This window comes from Aegilops tauschii, chromosome 5, assembly GCF_002575655.3.
Source record: "Aegilops tauschii subsp. strangulata cultivar AL8/78 chromosome 5, Aet v6.0, whole genome shotgun sequence".
Classification (NCBI taxonomy): Eukaryota; Viridiplantae; Streptophyta; class Magnoliopsida; order Poales; family Poaceae; genus Aegilops; species Aegilops tauschii.
The window spans coordinates 489,573,436-489,594,556 of record NC_053039.3 but is presented as its reverse complement, the minus strand read 5'-3'; the positions used below and the strand labels follow the sequence as shown (position 1 = coordinate 489,594,556).

Sequence of the window (21,121 nt, the reverse complement as noted above, 5' to 3'; positions counted from 1 at the left end):
GATCATGATGCTACTTGGATCGACGTTCTGAACAAGGCGGTGACTTGACTACCTCCTCACCGTCCGACTCGTCGCTCTCATCTTCGTCATCGTCGGCTGGTGACTACCATTCGCCGCTCTCCTCCGCGCTGTCCTCGCCCTCTTGGTCCTGCTCCAGAGCTTGTTGGCCATTGGGCATTGAGTACATCTCTGTATAAATCTACAAGACAATAAGCCGAGTGGAAATCAGTCGGATTAGCAAATAGTCGGGAAATACGTCCAAGTACAATTGGTGATAGCTGTCAAACCTTGTCTGGCTGGTTGCTGTCACTGTAAGGGTTGACTCTCCTGGCGCCCCTGGTGTTTTCCTTGTTCCCGGTGATGCCCCTCAGCCACTCGGCCACTGATTTGGACGGCACCTCCTCTGGATGAACACGAGCAGTGTCACCGACCTCGGAGTACATCCACATGGAGTGGTCACGGGCCTGGAGCGGTTGGATGCACCAACTGAGGAACACCTCCAGCAGATCCATGCCGGTGACGCCTTGGTTGATCAGCTGGACCACCCTCTCGACCAGCATGCCTGTCTTCGCCTTCTCCGCGGCGGTCACTTTCAACAAAGATGGAGTTTGAACACGATCGAAAGAAAAAGGTGGGAGTCCAGTCGACTGGCCTGGAGTCGCGATGTCCTGGCAGTAGAACCAGGTCGACTGCTAACCCATGACCGACTCAGGAAGGGTCATCGAAGGAAAAGAACCCCTCTTCCTCTTCTGGATGCCCAGACCCCCACACATCTGGATAACATGGGTTTTCTTGTCATTTGAGTTTGCTTTCTTCACTGTTTGGGAGCGGATGGTGAAAATGTGCCTTAAAATACCCCAGTGCGGTCGACATCCCAGGAACTCTCGCACATGGACATGAAGGCGGCAAGATATGTGATGGTGTTGGGAGTAAAATGGTGGAGTTGGGCCCCAAAGAAATTCAAGAAACCTCGAAAAAAGGGGTGCGGAGGAAGCAAGAAGCCGTGGTCGACTTGGGTGGCGAGCAGAACACACTCACCCAGTCGCGGCTGCGGCTCCCCCCCCCCCCCCCCGGCAGCCGCGCAACTTCATGGACGATCAGCCCTAACTCGGCCATCTCATCCAAGTCATCCTGCCGAAGCGAAGATCGGATCCAATCTCCTTGGATCCAACCCGACGGCAGCCCTGAGCGCGATGAAGATCCTCGATTCGTCTTCTTGCTTTTCGCCGCACCCGTCGCCTTCTTCGCGCGTTCCAGCGCCGCCGTTTTTTCCTTCCCCATGGCGGCGGAGCGGCGGCGTCGAGAGTGGAGAAGTCGGATGGGGTGGAGGAACAAGAGGAAGAAGAAGGAGAATGGGCACGCACAGTGCGGATGCCTCGGCCTCGTCGCTTTTAAAGGCCCACTTCCGACATTGGTGCTTTCATTGAGAGTTCCACTGTGTCGTCATCATAACGGTTGATGGCTCGTCTTGTTGTCAAGGACAACATCACTTTTGGGGGAGCCCTAGCTGTAGGCCAAACTCTCTGACTAGGCGGTTTCGTCATGACCGCCTGTCCGGCCGCTGCGCCGACGATGACTTCTCGGGTCATCGAAAACAGCCTCCACGTCGGCTCGGAATTCGCCGAGCAGTTGGATCCAATGGAGCTCTCTTCCTTGAACAAGCTCTTGGATTGCATCACCGCATTGGGAGTCGCTACAGACTATGATCAGATCAGGCTTAAACCCGACCAAAGGGAGATTAACTCCCCGCCGGTCACCCATCAGATAGCGGTGGTGGAGGAGCAATGTGGCGATTCTTCCTCTATCTTGAGGACAAACTATGTCCGGATTCCCGAGCTCTCCGAGCCGGATACCCGTCTACGGGAGGACATGGCCCAAACCTTGAACCTAGAATCAGGCAGCGGGCCAGATCTATTGGGCAACATCCCGGAGCCCGAACTTCCAAGATCGGAAACTCCTCGGCCCCTGGGTCTCAGATCGGGTCAGGGTTCGGACCTAAATCTACCCACCCACCCAGATATAAGCGATCTTTCCCACATTAGGCAAGAGCCCCAGGAGACAGTACACCACTATTGGGCCAGATTCCTCCTTGTAATGAACAAGGTCAAGGACTGTCGCGAGGAAGACACAATTTCATTCTTTTGCAATAATTGCACAGACAAGGGAATCCTCAACGCCATAAGTCGCCGTGACATAGCACACTTTGCTGACTTGGCAGCCATAGTACGGAAGTACTCTGCGATGGAAAGTGCCTGGAAAACCCAAACAAAATTTTGGGATCCCCCGGCTCTGACAAAACCCCCAGTCCGAACTAAAAGGGTGCACTCTCGTAAGTCGCCCGACCCAATTACAAAGAAGCAAAAGCCCACTACAGGGCGTGGAACCGTATTGGATGGATGGCTTAATAGGCCATGCAAAATTCACAGTACAGCAGATACCACACCAACACACAGCCTTAGAGCATGTTGGGTACTCCGGCAGGTGGCCAAGAGCGGTGAGGATCTCCTCATCAACAATACCGCAGAGCACCATCCCGTAGAGAACAACAATACAGTATTCACAGTCTTCGAGACCTTCGCCTCAAATAATAGGCGTAAGCGAGCACTCCGCAGCCTTGCCGAAGTCTGCCACGTGGCAGCAATAAATCCATGGAGCGATACGGCCATCACCTTCAATGCCAGTGACGAACCTAAATTCCGAACAGCCAGAGCACCAGCCGCCTTGGTCCTTAGTCCAATTGTGGACGGCTTCTGGCTTACTAAAGTGCTCATGGACGCCGGCAGCGGATTAAACCTCATCTATGAGGAGACTCTTAGAAAAATGGAAATAGACAGAAGCCGCATTGAGCAAAGCAGCACGACCTTCAAAGGAATCATCCCTAGTCGGGAGGCACGATGTGCTGGGAAAATCACACTAGATGTGGTAGTCGGCACACCGGAGAATTGTAGGTCCGAAGAAATCACATTCCAAGTGGCCCCGTTGAATAGCGGATACCACGCCCTTCTAGGGCGCGAGGCATTCACGATATTCCAAGCCATACCCCATTACGGGTACATGAAGCTCAAAATGCTCGGGCCCAATGGAATCATCACTCTTACTAGTGATCCGTACATAGCACTCCGTGCCGAAAATAAAACCGCCACACTGGCCCTCGAGGCGTTATCCGAAGCCCTCGCGGCCGAGGAATTAACTGCGCTGCGCTCCAGAGTGGACAGAGACGACGTGATACTTGACAAAAGATCCAAGTCCACCTCTTTTAAACCAGTGGATGAGATAGTCAAATTCCAAGTCCACCCAACGGACCCTACAAAACAGCATCCATCGGGGCACAGTTAAACCCCACAGTAGACGCCGCACTACGGGGGGTCTTGCGCGAAAATTGGGACATATTCGCCTGGCATCCTTCAGACATGCCAGGAATCCCACGCAGGCTGGCCGAGCATAGCCTTAACATTCTAAAGGGATTCAAGCCGGTCAAGCAGACTCTTCGGCTTTTCTCTGAACCTAAGCGACAAGCCATCCGAGAGGAGCTAGCCAAGTTACTGGAGTCCGGATTCATTAGAGAAATAAAACATCCGGACTGGCTAGCAAACCTGGTGATGGTACCAAAGAAGGATAAATCCTGGCGCCTATGTGTCGATTTCAAGGACCTTAACAAGGCTTGCCCCAAGGATCCCTTCCCCCTCCCCCGCATCGATCAAATTATCGACGCTACTGCAGGACACGACTCATTGTGTTTCCTCGACGCATACTCCGGATACCATCAAATCAAGATGGCGGAGTCCGATCAAGCCAAAATGGCATTTATCACCCCATACGGCCCCTTCTATTTTAACACCATGCCTTTCGGGCTTAAGAACGCCGGTGCAACCTATCAACGCATGATTCAGACATGCCTGGAAACACAAATCAGCAAAACAGTGGAGGCATACGTAGACGATGTGGTCGTTAAAACCAGACACGTCGAATCCTTAATAGACGACTTGAGGCTCACGTTCGACAATCTCCGAACATACGACATCAAGCTCAATCCGGAAAAATGCGTTTTCGGCGTGCCCGCCGGAAAGCTCCTGGGCTTCATCGTCTCCAGTAGAGGAATTGAAGCAAATCCAGCTAAAATCCGAGCTCTGTCATAGTTGGCCATCCCAACAGACCTCAAGCAAATCCAGAATTAACTGGATGCGTGGCGGCCTTAAGCCGCTTTATCTCCCGATTAGGAGAAAAGGCACTACCCCTTTATCACCTTCTTCGGCGCACCGAACACTTCGAGTGGACGGATGCGGCCACGGCCGGATTGGAAGAAATAAAAGCCATCCTGGCCACCAACCCAATCTTGGCCGCGCTAAATGTCGGCGAACCGATGCTGTTATATATAGCGGCAACTCACCAAGTTGTAAGCGCAGTGCTCGTCGTCGAACGAGAGACGGACGGACATAAATTCCCACTTCAAAAGCCGGTATACTATGTATCCACTGTCCTCACTCCATGCAAATCACGGTACCCACATTATCAAAAGATAGCATACGCGGTATTCATGGCATCCCGGAAATTACGACACTACTTTCAAGAGTGTTCAATTTCGGTGGCCTCGGAAGTACCACTCAACGACATAATAAATAACCGCGATGCCACGGGCCGGATTGCTAAATGTGCTATCGAGCTCCTCCCATTCGACATAACATATAAACCACGGCGAGCCATTAAGTCGCAAGTACTGGCTGATTTTGTTGCCGAATGGACAGAAGCCGAACTCCCTAAAGAATACGGCGTGTACTCCAATTGGATCATGCACTTTGACGGCTCTAAAATGCTGGCGGGTCTGGGGGCTGGTGTCGTCCTGACATCCCCCACCGGAGATACAGTCCAGTACATACTCCAAATACTATACACAGACTCAAACAACGCAGCAGAATACGAGGCCCTGTTACACGGTCTCCGGATGGCAGTCTCCATGGGCATTCAACGCCTAGAGGTGCGGGGGGATTCGAACCTCGCAATATCTCAAATAAATGGAGACTTCGACGCCAAGGATCCAAAAATGGCGGCTTATCGCAATGCCGTCCTCAAAATGTCAGCTCGGTTCGAGGGGCTTGAATTCCACCATGTGGCCCGGGAAAACAATCAGGCGGCGGATATCCTCGCCCGCATAGGCGCTAAGCGCGACCCTGTCCCACCTAATATCTTGTTGGAAAGGCTGTTTAAGCCATCCGTGGTATGGGAAGGAGAGACTGGTAACAATAGTCCGGACCCGGCCAGAACACCAGATACCGAACACTCTGACGTAATCGGCGGCTCTGCCACCGAAATAACACCTTCCGCCCACGTGATTATGGCTGTCATCGCCCCGTGGACAGAACCCTTCCTGGCCTACCTAACTAGGCAGGAACTACCTGAGGACCCAAATGAGGCACGTTGCATTGTGCGGCGGTCTAAAGCCTACAAGGTCCACGAGGGAGAGCTTTATAAGAAAAGCACTACCGGAGTCCTTCAAAGGTGCATCTCTGAAGAGGAAGGACGGCAACTTTTGGCAGAAATTCATGCTGGACTCGGCGGTCACCACGCCGCAGCTCGGGCCCTTGTAAGCAAGGCCTTCCGTACAGGTTTCTACTGGCCGACGGCCCGAGCAGACGCACAGGACCTTGTCCAACGTTGCGTCGGTTGCCAGCTTTTTGCAAACCAAAGCCATATGCCGCCTACCGCTCTCCAAACAATCCCCATTAGTTGGCCCTTTGCGTTCTGGGGGCTTGATATGGTCGGACCCCTTAAAGGGGGAAGCCATAAGAAAAAATACTTATTGGTCATGGTGGATAAATTCACCAAATGGATAGAAGCCAAGCCAGTTAAAACTGCCGAATCCGGACCAGTGATAGACTTCATATCTGGGGTTGTACACCGTTATGGCGTCCCCCACAGCATCATCACCGATAACGGCTCAAACTTTACAGCAGACGAGGTAAAACTTTGGTGCAGCAACATGGGTATCAAGCTCGATTATGCTTCTACCTATCACCCGCAAACTAACGATCAAGTCGAGCGAGCAAATGGTCTTATCATGAGCGGCATTAAACCCAGATTAGTGCGGTCCTTAAAGGAATCAAACACGCACTGGGTAGAGGAGCTCGACTCCGTACTATGGGGGCTGCGGACCACGCCGAATCGCACTACCGGATACACACCATTTTTATGGTGTACGGCGCAGAGGCGGTACTGCCCTGTGACATTATTCATGACTCACCTCGAGTGCGCAAGTATGAAGAGAAAGAAGCCGAGCTTGATCGGCAGGACAATTTGGGCGCCCTGGAGGAGGAGCGTGACGTGGCAAAAACCCGTTCCGCATTCTATCAGCAACGGGCTCGAAGGTATCAAAGCAGAGAAGTACGGGCCAAAACTTATAACATTGGCGAACTCGTTCTACGCCTACCGAAGAAGAAAAAGAACAAGCTCAAGCACAAATGGGAAGGTCCCTTCATTATTGACCAAGTTCTGACCGGTGGAGCGTACCGTCTGCGGGATGCATCGGACAATCGACTCGAGCCAAACACATGGAACGCAGCCAGACTCCGAAGGTTCTACGCCTAGCGCCGGACTCTATGTTCGTCTCCTTACCTCCGTCAATTTTTTATATATCCGTTATCTGTCTTTTATTTCTTTCCTTCTTCCCTTTTTCAAGGCCTTAAAAGGCTAAGATGTGCCTTGACCACACAATCTTGACGCGCTAGCCGCGCTCATTATACCTGGGGGCTTCTTATACAGAAGGTTAATATAACTATTTTTCGGGCTCTATGCCCCACACATGTGTTATTCTTCCGCATGTACCTTTTTTCACCATTATATGCATCGATATGACTTAAGTTTTGGCCAAGCTGGGTTGCGTGGCTCTTGTGTTTATGCCCTACATTCCCGTTAATTTGGCTAGGGCATAAGGGGAGCACCTCTGCGATTGTTACTGCCGGGTCAGCCGGATGTGTACCTCAGACTGGATGAAGCCGAAAGCTAGCGTTCTTAAGGGAATACTCGGTCGGTGAACAAAAGATGACTTTTATTTATTTTAATACATGCCCCCAGATGCTTATATCCTGCGTCTCTTTTCGCAGTTCAGACATGCACATTAGGGCATGCGTACCCAGGGAAAGGAACCCTTAACGGAACTATCCTTCCAGGAAGATGTTTCTTACTATCCATGTAATATAACATAGCTAGTTGGGTGTAGGGGAACGCGATAGAAAACGAAAATTTTCGGTATAGCGAGCATGCCCAGGACCACTATGGAGACTGCATACAAGGTTTGATCTGATCCGTACCGACTCGAAGCGCAGCGGAAGAAGAGTCGGTCTAGATCGTCGGTGCAGATCCCCGCAGCTAGGATTTACAACCTCCCAACCGCGAGGATGTACTCCCTCTCCGGACAGCCCTTCGGGAGGCGGTCGGACAGTCCCCCAGACAATGTCGCGGACAGCCCTTCGGGAGGACCCTCGAAACTCGGACGGAGACTCGGACAGCCCTTCGGGAGGACACTCGAACAGCCCCTCGGGCAAAAGATCGAAACTACAATCTCTCTACGGGGTTGCACACATACGGTGTCAGCTATCCGGCAGGATTTCGCCGTCCAGAACTAGTTCCTGCCGGAACCCAGACAGCCTTACGGCTCTACGAAACTCTTTTCGTGGGAGGGAGAGAAGAAGCCAGATAATGCATGGCATGTGTATGAGAGCAAGGGATGAGCTTTGGGCTGCCCACTCCTCCTCTATTTATAGGAAAGCCAAGGGGTAGGGATGGCTCACAAAAACCCAAAATGCCCATGCAAATGTCACACATGAAGGGCATAATGGGGAGTGAAGTGGAGCTCCATGGAGCCCCACACATGTGGCCGGCCAACCCCCTTGGGGGACCCCCATGAGGAGCATGCTTGGCCCCCAAGCCCTTCTAGAAGCCTTTTGGAGATATCCCAAAAGGTGACTCACCATAAAATATCCCAAAAAGCACTTTCACTATTCACGACGACATTTTTCAGCGTCTGTTCGAACTGAAAATATTTATGTGGGCTTAGAACATTTCCAGTACCCACCAAAATTATTTTCAACGCGTTCCGAAACAATTCCGGTTTAGTGATTTTCATCTGCGAAAAGCATCTGAAGTGGCTCCGGCAGCTCCGGAACATTTCCGGTTTTTATCTCAGAAAATTCCAAAAAGCTTCCAGAATGATTCTGGCATCCTCCAAGAATTATCAGGCATGTGCCGAAACCAATTTGACTTAATGGTGTATCCCGAAACAACTTTTCGGTATCATCGAAACTTATCCGATGACCTCTCTCTGTGGTACGATTCCGCTGTCCGAAACTTTTTCGGTGATTTTCTCTCAGACTCCCTGTCTAGTATTCAGCAGATAGATGACCCTTAAGCGTGTGACCCTATAGGTTCGGTGAAGTATAGACATGACCTGGAACCCCTTCCGATCAATGATCAACATCGGAGCCGTGGACACCCATATTGACCCCTATACCCACACGAATGAATATTCGAGTGAACCTCCAGTTGCAGTGAGCTATTCCTGTTGCTTCGCGATATGTCACAAACACCCGAGGTGAGATTTATTGCATGCCCATGGACGAACAATTTGTCCACCATGCAAGTTACATCGTTACCGGTTTTGTTCTCTTTTCTCGTTTCCGTGTTCCGGCATCCCAGTGATCAAATCACAATGTGTCTGGCCAGACGATGATGGATACCGTTACACCGAGAGGGCCCGAGTATATCTCTCCATCGTCGGAGGAGCAAATCCCAATCTTGAGCTATCTTGTTACTTCCTATACTTTTCCGTGAACCCGAAAGCTGCCGTAATAGCCACCCAGTTACGGATGACGTTTAACAAACCCCAAAGTTCACGAAGCAAGCACGAAGGAACTTGATACTCTCATGGTCTAAGGAATTATGCAAACATTAACTATCTCAATGATATTAACCATAAACTTGTGACGAAGGTATCTCATACCACAACATCAATCCGGGTTGATTCAACACAAGCGTTCTACCAAACTTGTGCCCTCAAAATTGCCGGCATAGTCATGCCCATGATCAGGAAACAGGATCATCATGCAATACTTGAGCTAGTCTTAGAGGCAAGACTAGGAATATATTTTACCGTTTATAATACCACACGTGCATATGAGTTCCCTCCGAGCCTCGTGGATATTGTAGACTCAAGAATCATTGCAGTTATAGCATGGATCATAAACATTCATTACAAACTTGGAGATACAAAATAACTATTATTACTGCCTCTAGGGCATATCTCCTACATTGGGTACTTGTCTGTTCAAGCACTTATGACCCCTACGCCTGGTTTCCACGCATACCCCGGTTTTTACATAACTGAGCGGGTATTCGGATACACTCCGGACTGTCGGGTCCAGAGGTTGAAGTGAAAAGGTCCGCCATGACAAATGATTTACAATCCGGCTAGGGACAATACATGTCACTTGAAGTACACAGTCACTTAGACTGACTAAATTCTTCTTCTATACCATCCAACAGGATGTCTAGCCTACAATCCTGTTGGGAATACTTTGCGGCTAATTCTACTTGGTCATACACAAAACTGACGGGGATCTCTTTCCCATCGGGCCCCACAGGTCCGACATCGGCCATGTGGTTCGGGTCAGCCTTGGTATATCGCGTCTTCACCATGGCCCAGGCTTCCCTTGCACCTTGTCGGCAGGCTGATATCTTCCATAATCGGAAGCGCCGCCGTGCTCCCTTGAGCTTCTCTACGAGCTCCCCCATGCCTCCTGGAAGGGAGGCGGATGGCCGCAAGGCTTGGGCAATGCCCTGCATCACCTGCCAAACTTGTTCGTGCAGTTGTGAGAGCTCTGGCAGAAGATCACCTGCAGACCCAGGCATTTCCTCTGCGGGACGACCCGTCAACATACCTACAGATATAACTCTGTTAGCCGGTTTCTTCGCCGAACTCCATACAAAGTTCGTTCAACCACTTACTAAAAATGCCGCGTCGAAGCCTCTTATTCTCCTTTACGGAGTCAGCAAGTTGGGACCGAGCATCTTTCAGTTCAACATTCAGCCGGATATTGGCATCTTGGAGATCGTTTTTCTCCTGCCTAACCTGCTTAAGCACGCGCTCGCCAGCCTTTAACTGTCGTTGAGCATGTTGCTCATCCCCTTGCACTACCTCCGGATTAACCCCAGGATCATGTGCAGAATCTATTGTTAGATTTGCATGCATGCCGCATACTAACCGGTACATGTCATTCTTTTTGATAGAGACAAGTGTTACCAGAGGGGGCCTTCTCGGACTCCTTCATTGCGGCAACTGTGGCCCGTAGCTGGGCTTTGCACTCTTCCAGCTCTTGAGACAATTGGGTATTCTTCTCCGTAAGAACCTGCACATATAATGATCCTTAAATCAGTTGTCTCAACTGTTTCAAGTCGTAGGGGCTACTGATATACATAATCATCAGATTTTCTTACCCGTATATCCTTTACATACTGGTCCGTGGCTCTGGCAAGACCATTTTGAGCAGCACGGATGTACGCGTCTCCTGAGTTGAAGGCATCAAACGCCTCTTGGGAGAAACAAGCATCACGGAGTATGGCCCGGCGACGCCTGTGATTCATAGCGCTCTCCACTTCGGAGTGTGTAGCGAATAGCCTATCCGCATCCTCTGTAGGAGGAACATCCGGCGTTCGCCCCATGTTAGCGTCCGGCTCTGGAGCCCGACTGGTGGAGGCGTGACCGGCAGCCTCTCCGGATATAGTCCGGCGAGCGTTTTTCCTACTAGGAAACATGGACGTCATTATATTTTAAAAGACGACAACCATGGAGCGGGGTTCTGTATCATACCTCTGCGACGGCGTCTCAGTCCTGACCGCCTTCCTTTTAAGCCTACCCGGCTTCGGTGCCCCTTGTTGGTGAATCACTGCGGGTTCGGCATGGCGTCCCGAGGGCCTTCCCTGTAAAACACCATATGTGTGCGGTAGGTGAAGTGCAGAAAAGGGGATCCTTGGGACTTCGGTTTTACTTACATACGATGCAGGGAGTAGTCCAGGATAATCGGCAATGATGGCCACCATGGCATCATCGCAGCTCAATTGATAGAACGTTCTGTCAATCAGTTCCACAAATATGTCCGGATCCTCTTTGAGTCCGGGATCAAGGGCCCGGTCAGGGTCCTCTGGTTGTGGAGGCGGGCTGTGGACCTCCCTCACAGCAACTCCTGCTATGAAACAGCAAGGTAAATATTTATGACAAAGAAAGTGGAACGGTCTGGAGTAAAAAGTGGCAGCTCACCCAGCTTGGAGGGTTGTACATGGAGAATCCATCCCGTGGCTTAATACGGATGAACTCCTCTTCCTCTCCTTTGTACAAATCGGACAGGATTTTTGCTAGAGCAGCGACTGAGTCCGGTCCCTTACGACCGCAGCGGGTGGCATCGTCTTCTCCGTTGAAGTGCCACATGGGTTGTCCCCGATATTGAAGTGGCTGCACCCCCCGCATTATACATATTAACATAACCTCGATTATCGTCAGTCCTGATTGAGCCAGCATTTTTCCGGCCCATCAAGTAAAGGACTTCTCCGTTATCTTCCTCCTGGGGGCCCCGAGGGCGCCAGCTGCGGCGTTTCTTCAAGGGAGCGTTGTCGAACTCAGGAAGGCCCATCCGAATAGGGTCCGGAAGGGGGACGTCCTCCATATAAAACCACTCCGAAGGCCAGTCCTCAGATGTCTTCTTCGGAGTACCGGACAGGTATCCGGTCCCGCCGATGCGCCATATTTCGGCTCCGCCCACTTGGTATATTGACCCCTCCTGTGTACGGGGTACGAGGCAGAATAGCCTCTTCCATAGCTCGAAATGAGCTTCGCAGCCCAGAAACAGCTCGCAAAGGGCGACATAGCCAGCGATGTGTAATATGGAGGCGGGAGTGAAATTATGTAGCTGGAGGCCGTTGAACTCCAGGAGCTCACGGAGGAACGGATGAATTGGAAATCCAAGCCCTCTTAATAAGTAAGGGACAAGGCATACCCGCTCCCCCATGGATGGGTTGGGAAAGCTCTCCGCTTGCTCCCCGCCATTATAGGTGGCGAGCCCGACTCGAACGGGGACCATATACGCTAGAGGGCGAAATCCCTGGGTCTGTAACTCCACTAATTGGCTGTGCAGGACGGAACACTTCTTCGAATTGCCGGGCTTCGGGCTACGGGAGCGAGAGGAGGAGCTGCGACGGCCGGCCATGTTGGAATGGATTTTTTCGGGCGCGCTCCGATGGATACTCACTGCGGGAGGATGGTGTGATCTGGATCTGAGAATCCCCGTCTCTTTAATAGACGATTTACTCGCATGGCTAGGGTGGCAAATGTAAAAATGTCCTGGCTTCTCGCATTCGCTCGACACGTGGAAGATAGCCATTATTATGCACAGAAGCCAAGGAGTGCAACATTTATGGAAGCCGGACACTACTCAACAGGTATTCAGAATTTGGAGAAGAATCCGCCTTGCAATGCCGAAGACAATCTGCGCGCCGGACTCATCGCCATTGAAGCCTGGTTTGGGGGCTACTGAGGGAGTCCTGGATTAGGGGGTCCTCGGACAGCCGGACTATATCCTTTGGCCGGACTGTTGGACTATGAAGACACAAGATTGAAGACTTTGACCCGTGTCCGGATGGGACTCTCCTTGGCGTGGAAGGCAAGCTTGGCAATACGGATATGTAAATCTCCTCCCTTGTAACCGACTCTGTGTAACCCTAGCCCCCTCCGGTCTCTATATAAACCGGAGGGTTTAGTCCGTAGGACAACAACAATCATACCATAGGCTAGCTTCTAAGGTTTAGCCTCTACGATCTCGTGGTAGATCAACTCTTGTAATACTCATATCATCAAGATCAATCAAGCAGGAAGTAGGGTATTACCTCCATCGAGAGGGCCCGAACCTGGGTAAACATCGTGTCCCCTGCCTCCTGTTACCATTCGCCTTAGACGCACAGTTCGGGACCCCCTACCCGAGATCCGTCGGTTTTGACACCGACAGTTGCACGCGGCATACGTGGCGAAAAAGGTGGCGCGGAAATCGAAACGTCCTGTTTATCCACTCCGCTTACCACGGCGCGCTCCGCCTGGCGCGCTTCCCCCGAAATTTCGAATCCCGCGAAATCCGGGATCCTTTGCAACCGATTACGCCAAAGATTTCGCGTCAAAGACAACACTCGACGGGTGATATTATAAAAACCAATCGACAATTCCTGAATCGATCAAGGCGACTGAAACGAAGCCGAAGTACCAACGCTGGCCTCCGTCCAGAGATGAATAGCTGAGAGGCAGAGCAAGATCAACTTCAACCTTCTCTTCACTCGGACCTCAATCCATTCGGGGGCTAATGATGAGGACATAGACCTGGGGTAGGGTAATAGGCCTGACCTATGCGTCCTACCCAAGGTCACTGTCTTAGAAACAAAGAAGTTCAAGAGGCAATAGGGAGGGCCCAACAAAGGAGTCGAGTGCAATCCACTCGACCTATCATTCACTCGGAGACCCCTCCTTCTTTAGGTCACTCGACCACTCAAGCATTTGATCATACAAGAAACCACTCGACATACCGAAGATCTAAAGTCGCTCAGCACAGCAACGGTCTGACGTTTATTCATAGACTTAATGATCATTTATAGCACTTTATTGCGGACGTTACGTGTAACGCTCCTTCTTTATGTACATTGAACCCTTGGTAACGGGGGATGGCCGGGGTCCTGGCGCACTCTATATAAGGCACCCCCCTCCTATGAGACAAGGGTTCGCACCCCTGTAAACACACACATACATAATCCAGTCGACCGCCTCCGGGCTCCGAGACGTAGGGTTGTTACTTCTTCCGAGAAGGGCCTGAACTCATAAAACTCGTGTGTACAACTTCGCCATAGCTAGGATCTTGCCTCTCCATACTTACCCCCCTATTCTACTGTCAGTCTTAGTACCAAGACAGCCATCAAAATGGATCAAGATTCGACAAAGTTGTTATTGATCCGCACCATGCAACCATAGCACCTCCCTCGTGGAACAAAAATCTAATCTTAAGGGACTGTATTACAATGTTGCAACATAGATCCATGAACCCCACCTCCTCCCGTTACCGGAGCAACAGGTGGGGAGGGGGCGGTTGTCATGCATATTGTCCTAACAATACTATTCGGGTATGAATGTAGGGGCGTCATGTGTACTTTAGGTGTAAATGGGAGTACGCACACATGTTTTATAAAGGTTCAGGCCCTCGTAGGAGGAGCTAATACCATACTCCAGTGGTGGTGTTCTTGTTCTCGCACGTTGATGGGCAACATAGCATGGAAAACAAAGAAATTCCTATGAAACACCAAGCATCTATTCTATGGAGATGCTAACGACGAGAAGAGGGTGTCTCTACATACCCTTGCAGAGCGAAAGTGTCAACGATCTAAAGATCATGATTGGCGTAGTCGTAGTCCTTGCTCAATCAAAGTAGACAAAGACACATCATTAAAATCAATAGGAGCATTTTTACTAGCAACCAATTTCATGAGAGTATCAACTTTTTCACTCAAAGTACTAATTTCTTCAACTGAATTAACTTTTTTACTAGTAGGTGCTCTTTCGGTATGCCATTGTGAATAATTTGCCATAATATTATCTAACAATTTAGTAGCTTCACCTAAAGTAATTTCTATAAAAGTACCACCCGAGGCAGAATCTAAAAGATTTCTAGAAACAAAATTCAACCCCACATAAATTTTTTGTATAATCATCCAAAGATTTAAACCATGAGTAGGACAATTTCCCAGCATCAATTTCATTCTTTCCCAAGATTGTGCGACATGTTCATGCTCAAGTTTCTTAAAATTCATGAGTTGATTTCTATGCGAAATAATCTTGGCGGACGGAAAAATACTTAGTAATAAAAGCATCTTGCACTTATTCCAAGAATAGATACTATTGCGAGGCAAAGAAGAAACCAAATTTTTGCACGATCCCGCAAAGAGAAAGGAAACAATTTTAATTTCACAATAGCATTGTCCACATCTTTTTTATTTTGCATATCACACAATTCTAAGAAAGTGTTTAGATGGGACGCGGCATCCTCATTAGGAGTACCGGAAAATTGTTCTTTCATAACAAGATTCAACAAAGCGGCATTAATGTCATAAGACTCCGCACTAGCGGAGGGAGGAGCAATCGGAGTACTAATAAAATCATTATTATTAGTATTGGGAAATTCACAAAATTTGGTATTTTCTTGAGACATCGTGACTACGCAAATAAGATCTCACACAATAAATCGAACGAGAAAAAGGCAAACGAAAAATAAGGCAAATAAAAAGGCAAATATTTTTTGTGCTTTTTGCAAAAACGTTTTAGAAGTGGGGAGATGAAATCGAGAGGCAAATGGCAAATAATATAAATTTCAAGGAGATGAGATTTGTGATTAGGAACCTGATAGATGTTGATGATGTCTTCCCAGCAATGGTGCAAGAAATTGGCAAGTTGACGGGAGACTATCTTGACTTGATCCTCCCCGGAAACGGCGCCAGAAATTCTTCCTGATTGCTTGTATCTGCATTGGTATTTCCCCAAAGAGGAGAGGATGATGCAGCACAACAACGATAAGTATTTCCCTTAGTTATGAAACCAAGATTACCAATCCAGTAGGAGAAACAAGCAACACTATGTAAACGGTACCTGCACAGAAAGAACAAATATTTGCAACCCAACGTGTAAGAGGGGTTGTCAATCCCTCCTCGGTATTGAGATAGATTAAATTGTATGTGATTGGATAAATAGATCTAACAAAAGCACAAAATGAAATAAATAAAGAAAAGTGCAGCAAGGTATTTTTGGGTTTTTGGAATAATAGATCTGAAAATAATATGATAGAAAATAGACCCGGGGGCCGTAGATTTCACTAGTGGCTTCTCTCGAGAAAATAGAATGCGGTGGGTAAACAAATTACTGCTGGGTAATTGATAGAAGAGCAAATAATTATGACGATATCCAAGGCAATGATCATGTATATAGGCATCACGTCCAAGATTAGTAGACCGACTCCTGCCTTCATCTACTACTATTACTCCACACATCGACTGCTATCATGCATGCATCTAGTGTATTAAGTTCATGGAAAATGGAGTAATGCAATAAGAATGATGACATGATGTAGACAAGATCTATTCATGTAGGAATATACCCCATCTTTTTATCCTTAATGGCAACGAAACATGCGTGTCATATCCCCTTGTGTCACTGATATTGAGCACCACAAGATCGAACCCATCACAAAGCACATCTTCCCACTGCAAGAAAAATCAATCTAGTTGACCAAACCAAACCAAACCAAAGTTTCGGAGAAGAAATACGAGGCTATAATAATCGTGCATATAAGAGATCAAAGAAGACTCAAATAATATTCATAGATAGAACTGATCATAAACTCACACTTCATCGGACCCCAACAAACACATCGCAAAATGTCATTGCATCAAATAAATCTCCAAGAACATCGAGGAGAACATTGTATTGAGAATCAAAAAGAGAGAAGAATCCATCTAGCTACTGCCTACGGATCCGTAGGTCGGTGGTAAACTACTCACGCATCATCGGAGGAGCACCAATGAGGATGATGAACCCCTCCGTGATCGTGTTCCCCTTTGGCAAGGTGCCGAAAGGGCCTCTAGATTGGATCTCGTGGTTCTCGAACTTGCGGCGGCTGGAATTGTTTTTTGTCGACTCCCCTAGGGTTTCTGGAATATTTGGGTATTTATAGAGCTGAGAGGCGATGGAAAGGACCTCCGTGGGCCCCACTACCCACCTGGGCATGCCAGGGGCCTCTGGCGCGCCCTGGGGTCTTGTGGGCCCACCAGGCCTCCCCTCTGGCACTTCCTTGGCTACCAGGTTGTCTTCTGGGCAGAAAAAAAATCTCCAAAAAGTTTCGCTACGTTTGGACTCCGTTTGATATGGATATTCTGGAAAGTAAAAAATACGCAAGAAACAGCAACTGGCACTTGGCACTATGTCAATAGGTTAGTCCCAAAAATGATATAAAGTTGCCATAAAATCAATATAAAACATCCAAGAATGATAATATAACAGCATGCAATAATAAAAAAATAGATACGTTGGAGACGTATCAGGGGCAGATGGAGAGGATGGTGTGAGTAGAGAGGAAGAGTGAGGCTGTGCACGCGGGCCGGCGAGGATAAGGTGGGATTAGCAGTACCACGGGTCATCAGCCCACGCTGCTGCTAGCCCACCTAGCTCTAGCGCGGGGCCACAACCCACGCTGCTGCTAAGTTGGGCCTGTCAGCTGGGCCGGGCTGGCCGCAGTAGCAACACTCGTTGGGCGGGCATGTGCTACTGCTAACTGCCTTAGCAGTAGAGTAAGGGGGGACCACTTAGCAGCAGCGGTGTGCTGCGGCCCAGCGCTACTGCTACTGTCCTACCTGTAGCGCTGGTACAAGACACGTGCTACTACTAAGTATTTGTAGCGCCGCGCCACAACCCCGCGCTGCTGCTAAGGATCTATCTATAAGCTTTCTAGTAGTGTAGTCTAGATGGCTGCGCGTCCACACAACTCTTTCGACTAGAGACCTTTTAGGATAGTCATCATACAATGCATAGTCCCAAAACAAGTCATGTACTTGCTGATATACATCATTGATAATGTCCAAGGACTATCTTTATTCATAAACACATAGGAAATATCAACATATATGATTGCCTGTAGGGCATATACAACAGCAGTACAGGAAGAGGAAGAGGATGAACTTCCACCTAGTTAGCATCGTTGAACTTTCCCCTATTCAGCCATGTTGGCTCTTAATAATTTGTACTGTCATTTGCTAGTAGGTAGGATAAACTGTCATTTGGTTCCTAGCTAGGACAAGGCAATGTTCAATGTGTGTGCGGTAAGATCACCACTAGTGAGAAGTGCTGATCACATCTTTAGCCGTTTGCAATCAAACAACGTGTTGTTTGTCTAACAACAGTGATGCAGGCAACCAAACAGCATGCTGACTAATTACTCTCCTCGTGCATGGAGCCTAATTAATGCAGACAACCAAACTACATGCAGATGTTGATTTTTAGCCTGCATTGCGTAGCCAGATCCAACTGGGACAAGTATGCAAAATGCCCTAAAATAGATATGTGAACCAAATGCATCATTGGCGGCTCCCAAACACTGACGGGAAGGAGCCTGCCCTCGGGAGGGCGAGCGTGTGATCGTCACGCTTGTTGTCGAAAGAGGTCTATCCCTTCCGATTTATCCTTTTCTCTGGAGTTGTCTTGATTTACTTCCTTGCCTACTGTCGGTTTGAAAACCGGCGGATCTCGGGTAGGGGGTCCCGAACTGTGCGTCTAAGGTCGATGGTTGCAGGAGACGGGGGACACAATGTTTACCCAGGTTCGGGCCCTCTCTATGGAGGTAATACCCTACTTCCTGCTTGATTGATCTTGATGAATATGAGTGATACAAGAGTTGATCTACCACAAGATCGTAATGGCTAAACCCTAGAAGTCTGGCCTATATGACTATGGTAATGAGTATATGCTATCCGGACTACGCCCTCCGGTTTATATAGACACCGAAGGGATCTAGGGTTACATGGAGTCGGTTACATAGGAAGGAATCTTCATAGTAGATCGCCAAGCTTGCCTTCCACGCCAAGGAGAGTCCAATCCGGACACGGGTACAGTCTTCGGCCTTCATGTCTTCACAGCCCACCAGTCCGGCCCATGGATAACAGGCCGGACGCCCGAGGACCCCTTAGTCCAGGACTCCCTCACCTACCTCTACCATTTCACGCCCAACAGGGTGGCACACCTCTCGTGCTTCGTCACATTGTGCAAGGGGTTTCTTGGCTCCCGCCCAACTGGATGCTCTTCAAATCTACGCTAAGCCGCAGACGGTGGGGAAGAAGGTGATGCAGATATGTGGTGGACTCGAGATCCAGGTGAAGAAGAGCTCCGGCTACTTCGACATGAAGTGACCCAACACCAGGAAGAACTGACAATCAACCTAGTTTCTATCTACACACGGCCTCTGTGCTAGCCTGCTCTAACTCTGACGGCGCGGTTCCAGCCAGCTGTCCAGTTTCCGTGTTCATCGATCACGTCATGTGGAGCTCAGAACCCGCAGCAGTAGTAGACGAAGCGGCTCCACGCGTTCTTCTTCTTCCTGGCGCCGGCGGCCTCCTTCTCCTCCAGGGGCACGGGGGAGTCCATCTCCCTCAATATCTCCCACATGATGTGCACACGCGGTACTCGCACGTCCTCACCTCCTTCCCCAGATTCCTCAACCCTGCAGTGCAACCAAACCTATCGATCCGTACCTTTGGCCTGATCATGTTAAGCTCATCACCGTATCTTCTGATGAAATTCTGAATTTTCCAGAGTCCTCAAGCAGTTCAGAATTTCATCAGAAGATACGGTGATGAGCTTAACATGATCATGCCAAAGGTGGTGCGTGCGATCGCATCTAATTCTGGTCCGGCAGTGCCGCGGCGACCTAAGGCCCCTCTGATGGGCTATGCGAGGATACATGGTGATGCTGCAGTCAGTCCAGGGAGGGGAGGTTCTGCCGCAGCGGTATGTCGTGATTCAGGCGGCAATTATCTGGGGAGCTCTGCTCTAGTGGTTGAAGGCGTTGATGATCCAGCATCATTGGAAGCGATGGCCTGCAAGGAGGCAATGTGTTTGGCAGAGGATCTTCTCCTTAACAATTTTGTAATTGCCTCGCAAGCAAGTCGTCTCGGATATTACAACTGGCAGCAGGGGGCAATGTGGTGCAATTGTGACCGAGATCAATCTCCGAGCTACCCATTTTTAATGTATTTTTTCCTTTGAGTGTCGTGCTGTGAATTATGATGCACATAGTTTAGCCAGATTCTCTCTTAGAAGGGGTCCGGGACGTCACTTGTGGCTTGGCCAACCCCATGACCTAGCTTGTATCCCATTATCTGTGGACTTTGAGTAATAAAACTGGCTTAATCCTTAAAAAAAACAACCGGGTGGCACACCTCTCGTGCTTCGTCACATTGTGCAAGGGGTTTCTTGGCTCCCGCCCAACTGGGTGCTCTTCAAGTACATCTAAGCCAAGCCGCAGACGGTGGGGAAGAAGGTGATGCAGATCTGTGGTGGACTCGAGATCCAGGCGAAGAAGAGCTCCGGCTACTTCGACATGAAGTGACCCAACACGGCGAAGAACTGGCAGTCGACCTAGTTTCTATCTACACACGGCCTCTCTGCGCCTGCTCTAATTCTGACGATGCGGATCCAGCTGTCCAATCTCCACTTTCAGCTATCACGTCCTCGAGCTCAGAACGCGCAGCAGTAGTAGACGAAGCGGCTCCACGCCGCCTTCTTCTTCCTGGCGCCGGCGGCTGCCGCGACGGCCGCGGCCCCGGCGGCCTGCTTCTCCTCCAGGGGCACCGGGGAGTCCATCTCCCTCAACATCTCCCACATGATGTGGACGTCGCGGTACTCGCACGTCCTCACCTCCTTCCTCAGGTTCCTAAGCCCTGCAGCGCAACCAAACCGATCGATCCGTCAGAAACAAATCCAAACCAAGAGAAACAAGATGCAGCTGTCGGCAAGAAACAAGAGGATCGATGAGCTAAGAAGAAGAAGTTCAAGCGTACCAGCTGTCGGCCGGAGGCCGAGGCGGGACGCGATGGCGAGCCATATCTTCTTGGCCGGCACCGGGGATCGGTCCATGCACATCTTCGGTTCTTGGCCGATCGATCTCTTTCCACTCTCCTCGGAAATCTCTGAAAATATCACTCCCTTTCTCTCCTTGTCCTGTGATCTTTGGGGTGGATGGAAGAAACTGATAAAGCAGCAGCTGTTTCTTGGTTGCCTGCCGGCTGAGTCGTCGTTGCCCGTTTGCGCGGCGGAGGCGGGGTTTTATAGCCGGGGAGTGGGACAAGCGGGGGATGCGCGTGCGATCGGGGGGCCTTTTGGGCGCGGCGTCGCCGTCGGATTTCGACGGCCCCGACCGGGACGTGGCCGCTGTCCGCGGCCGCGGTGTGCCACAGGTGTCGCGGCCCCCGTGGCGCGGCTTCGTGGCGGGTTCCCTCGGGATCCCGGCGCCGCACG

At 49.9% G+C, this 21,121-nt stretch overlaps 1 protein-coding gene across 1 annotated transcript; it reads right to left on the bottom strand.

The window, feature by feature from the left end:
• Nucleotides 1–19,997: 19,997 nt before the first annotated feature.
• Nucleotides 19,998–20,901, bottom strand: LOC109756421 (uncharacterized). Its single transcript, XM_020315261.4, has 2 exons — nucleotides 20,665–20,901; nucleotides 19,998–20,544 (listed from the first exon to the last, which is right to left on the bottom strand). Exons 1-2 carry the CDS (start codon nucleotides 20,744–20,746, stop codon nucleotides 20,342–20,344), a joined length of 285 nt encoding a protein of 94 aa, XP_020170850.1. The 5' UTR covers nucleotides 20,747–20,901; the 3' UTR covers nucleotides 19,998–20,341.
• Nucleotides 20,902–21,121: the final 220 nt, after the last annotated feature.

Bases quoted from the DNA above. Each gene is read 5' to 3' on its own strand.
- LOC109756421 (XM_020315261.4), bottom strand. From the start codon at position 20,746: ATGTGCATGGACCGATCCCCGGTGCCGGCCAAGAAGATATGGCTCGCC. The intron at 20,545-20,664 runs GTACGCTTGAAC...GTTGCGCTGCAG, and splicing joins CGGCCTCCGGCCGACAGCTG to GGCTTAGGAACCTGAGGAAG.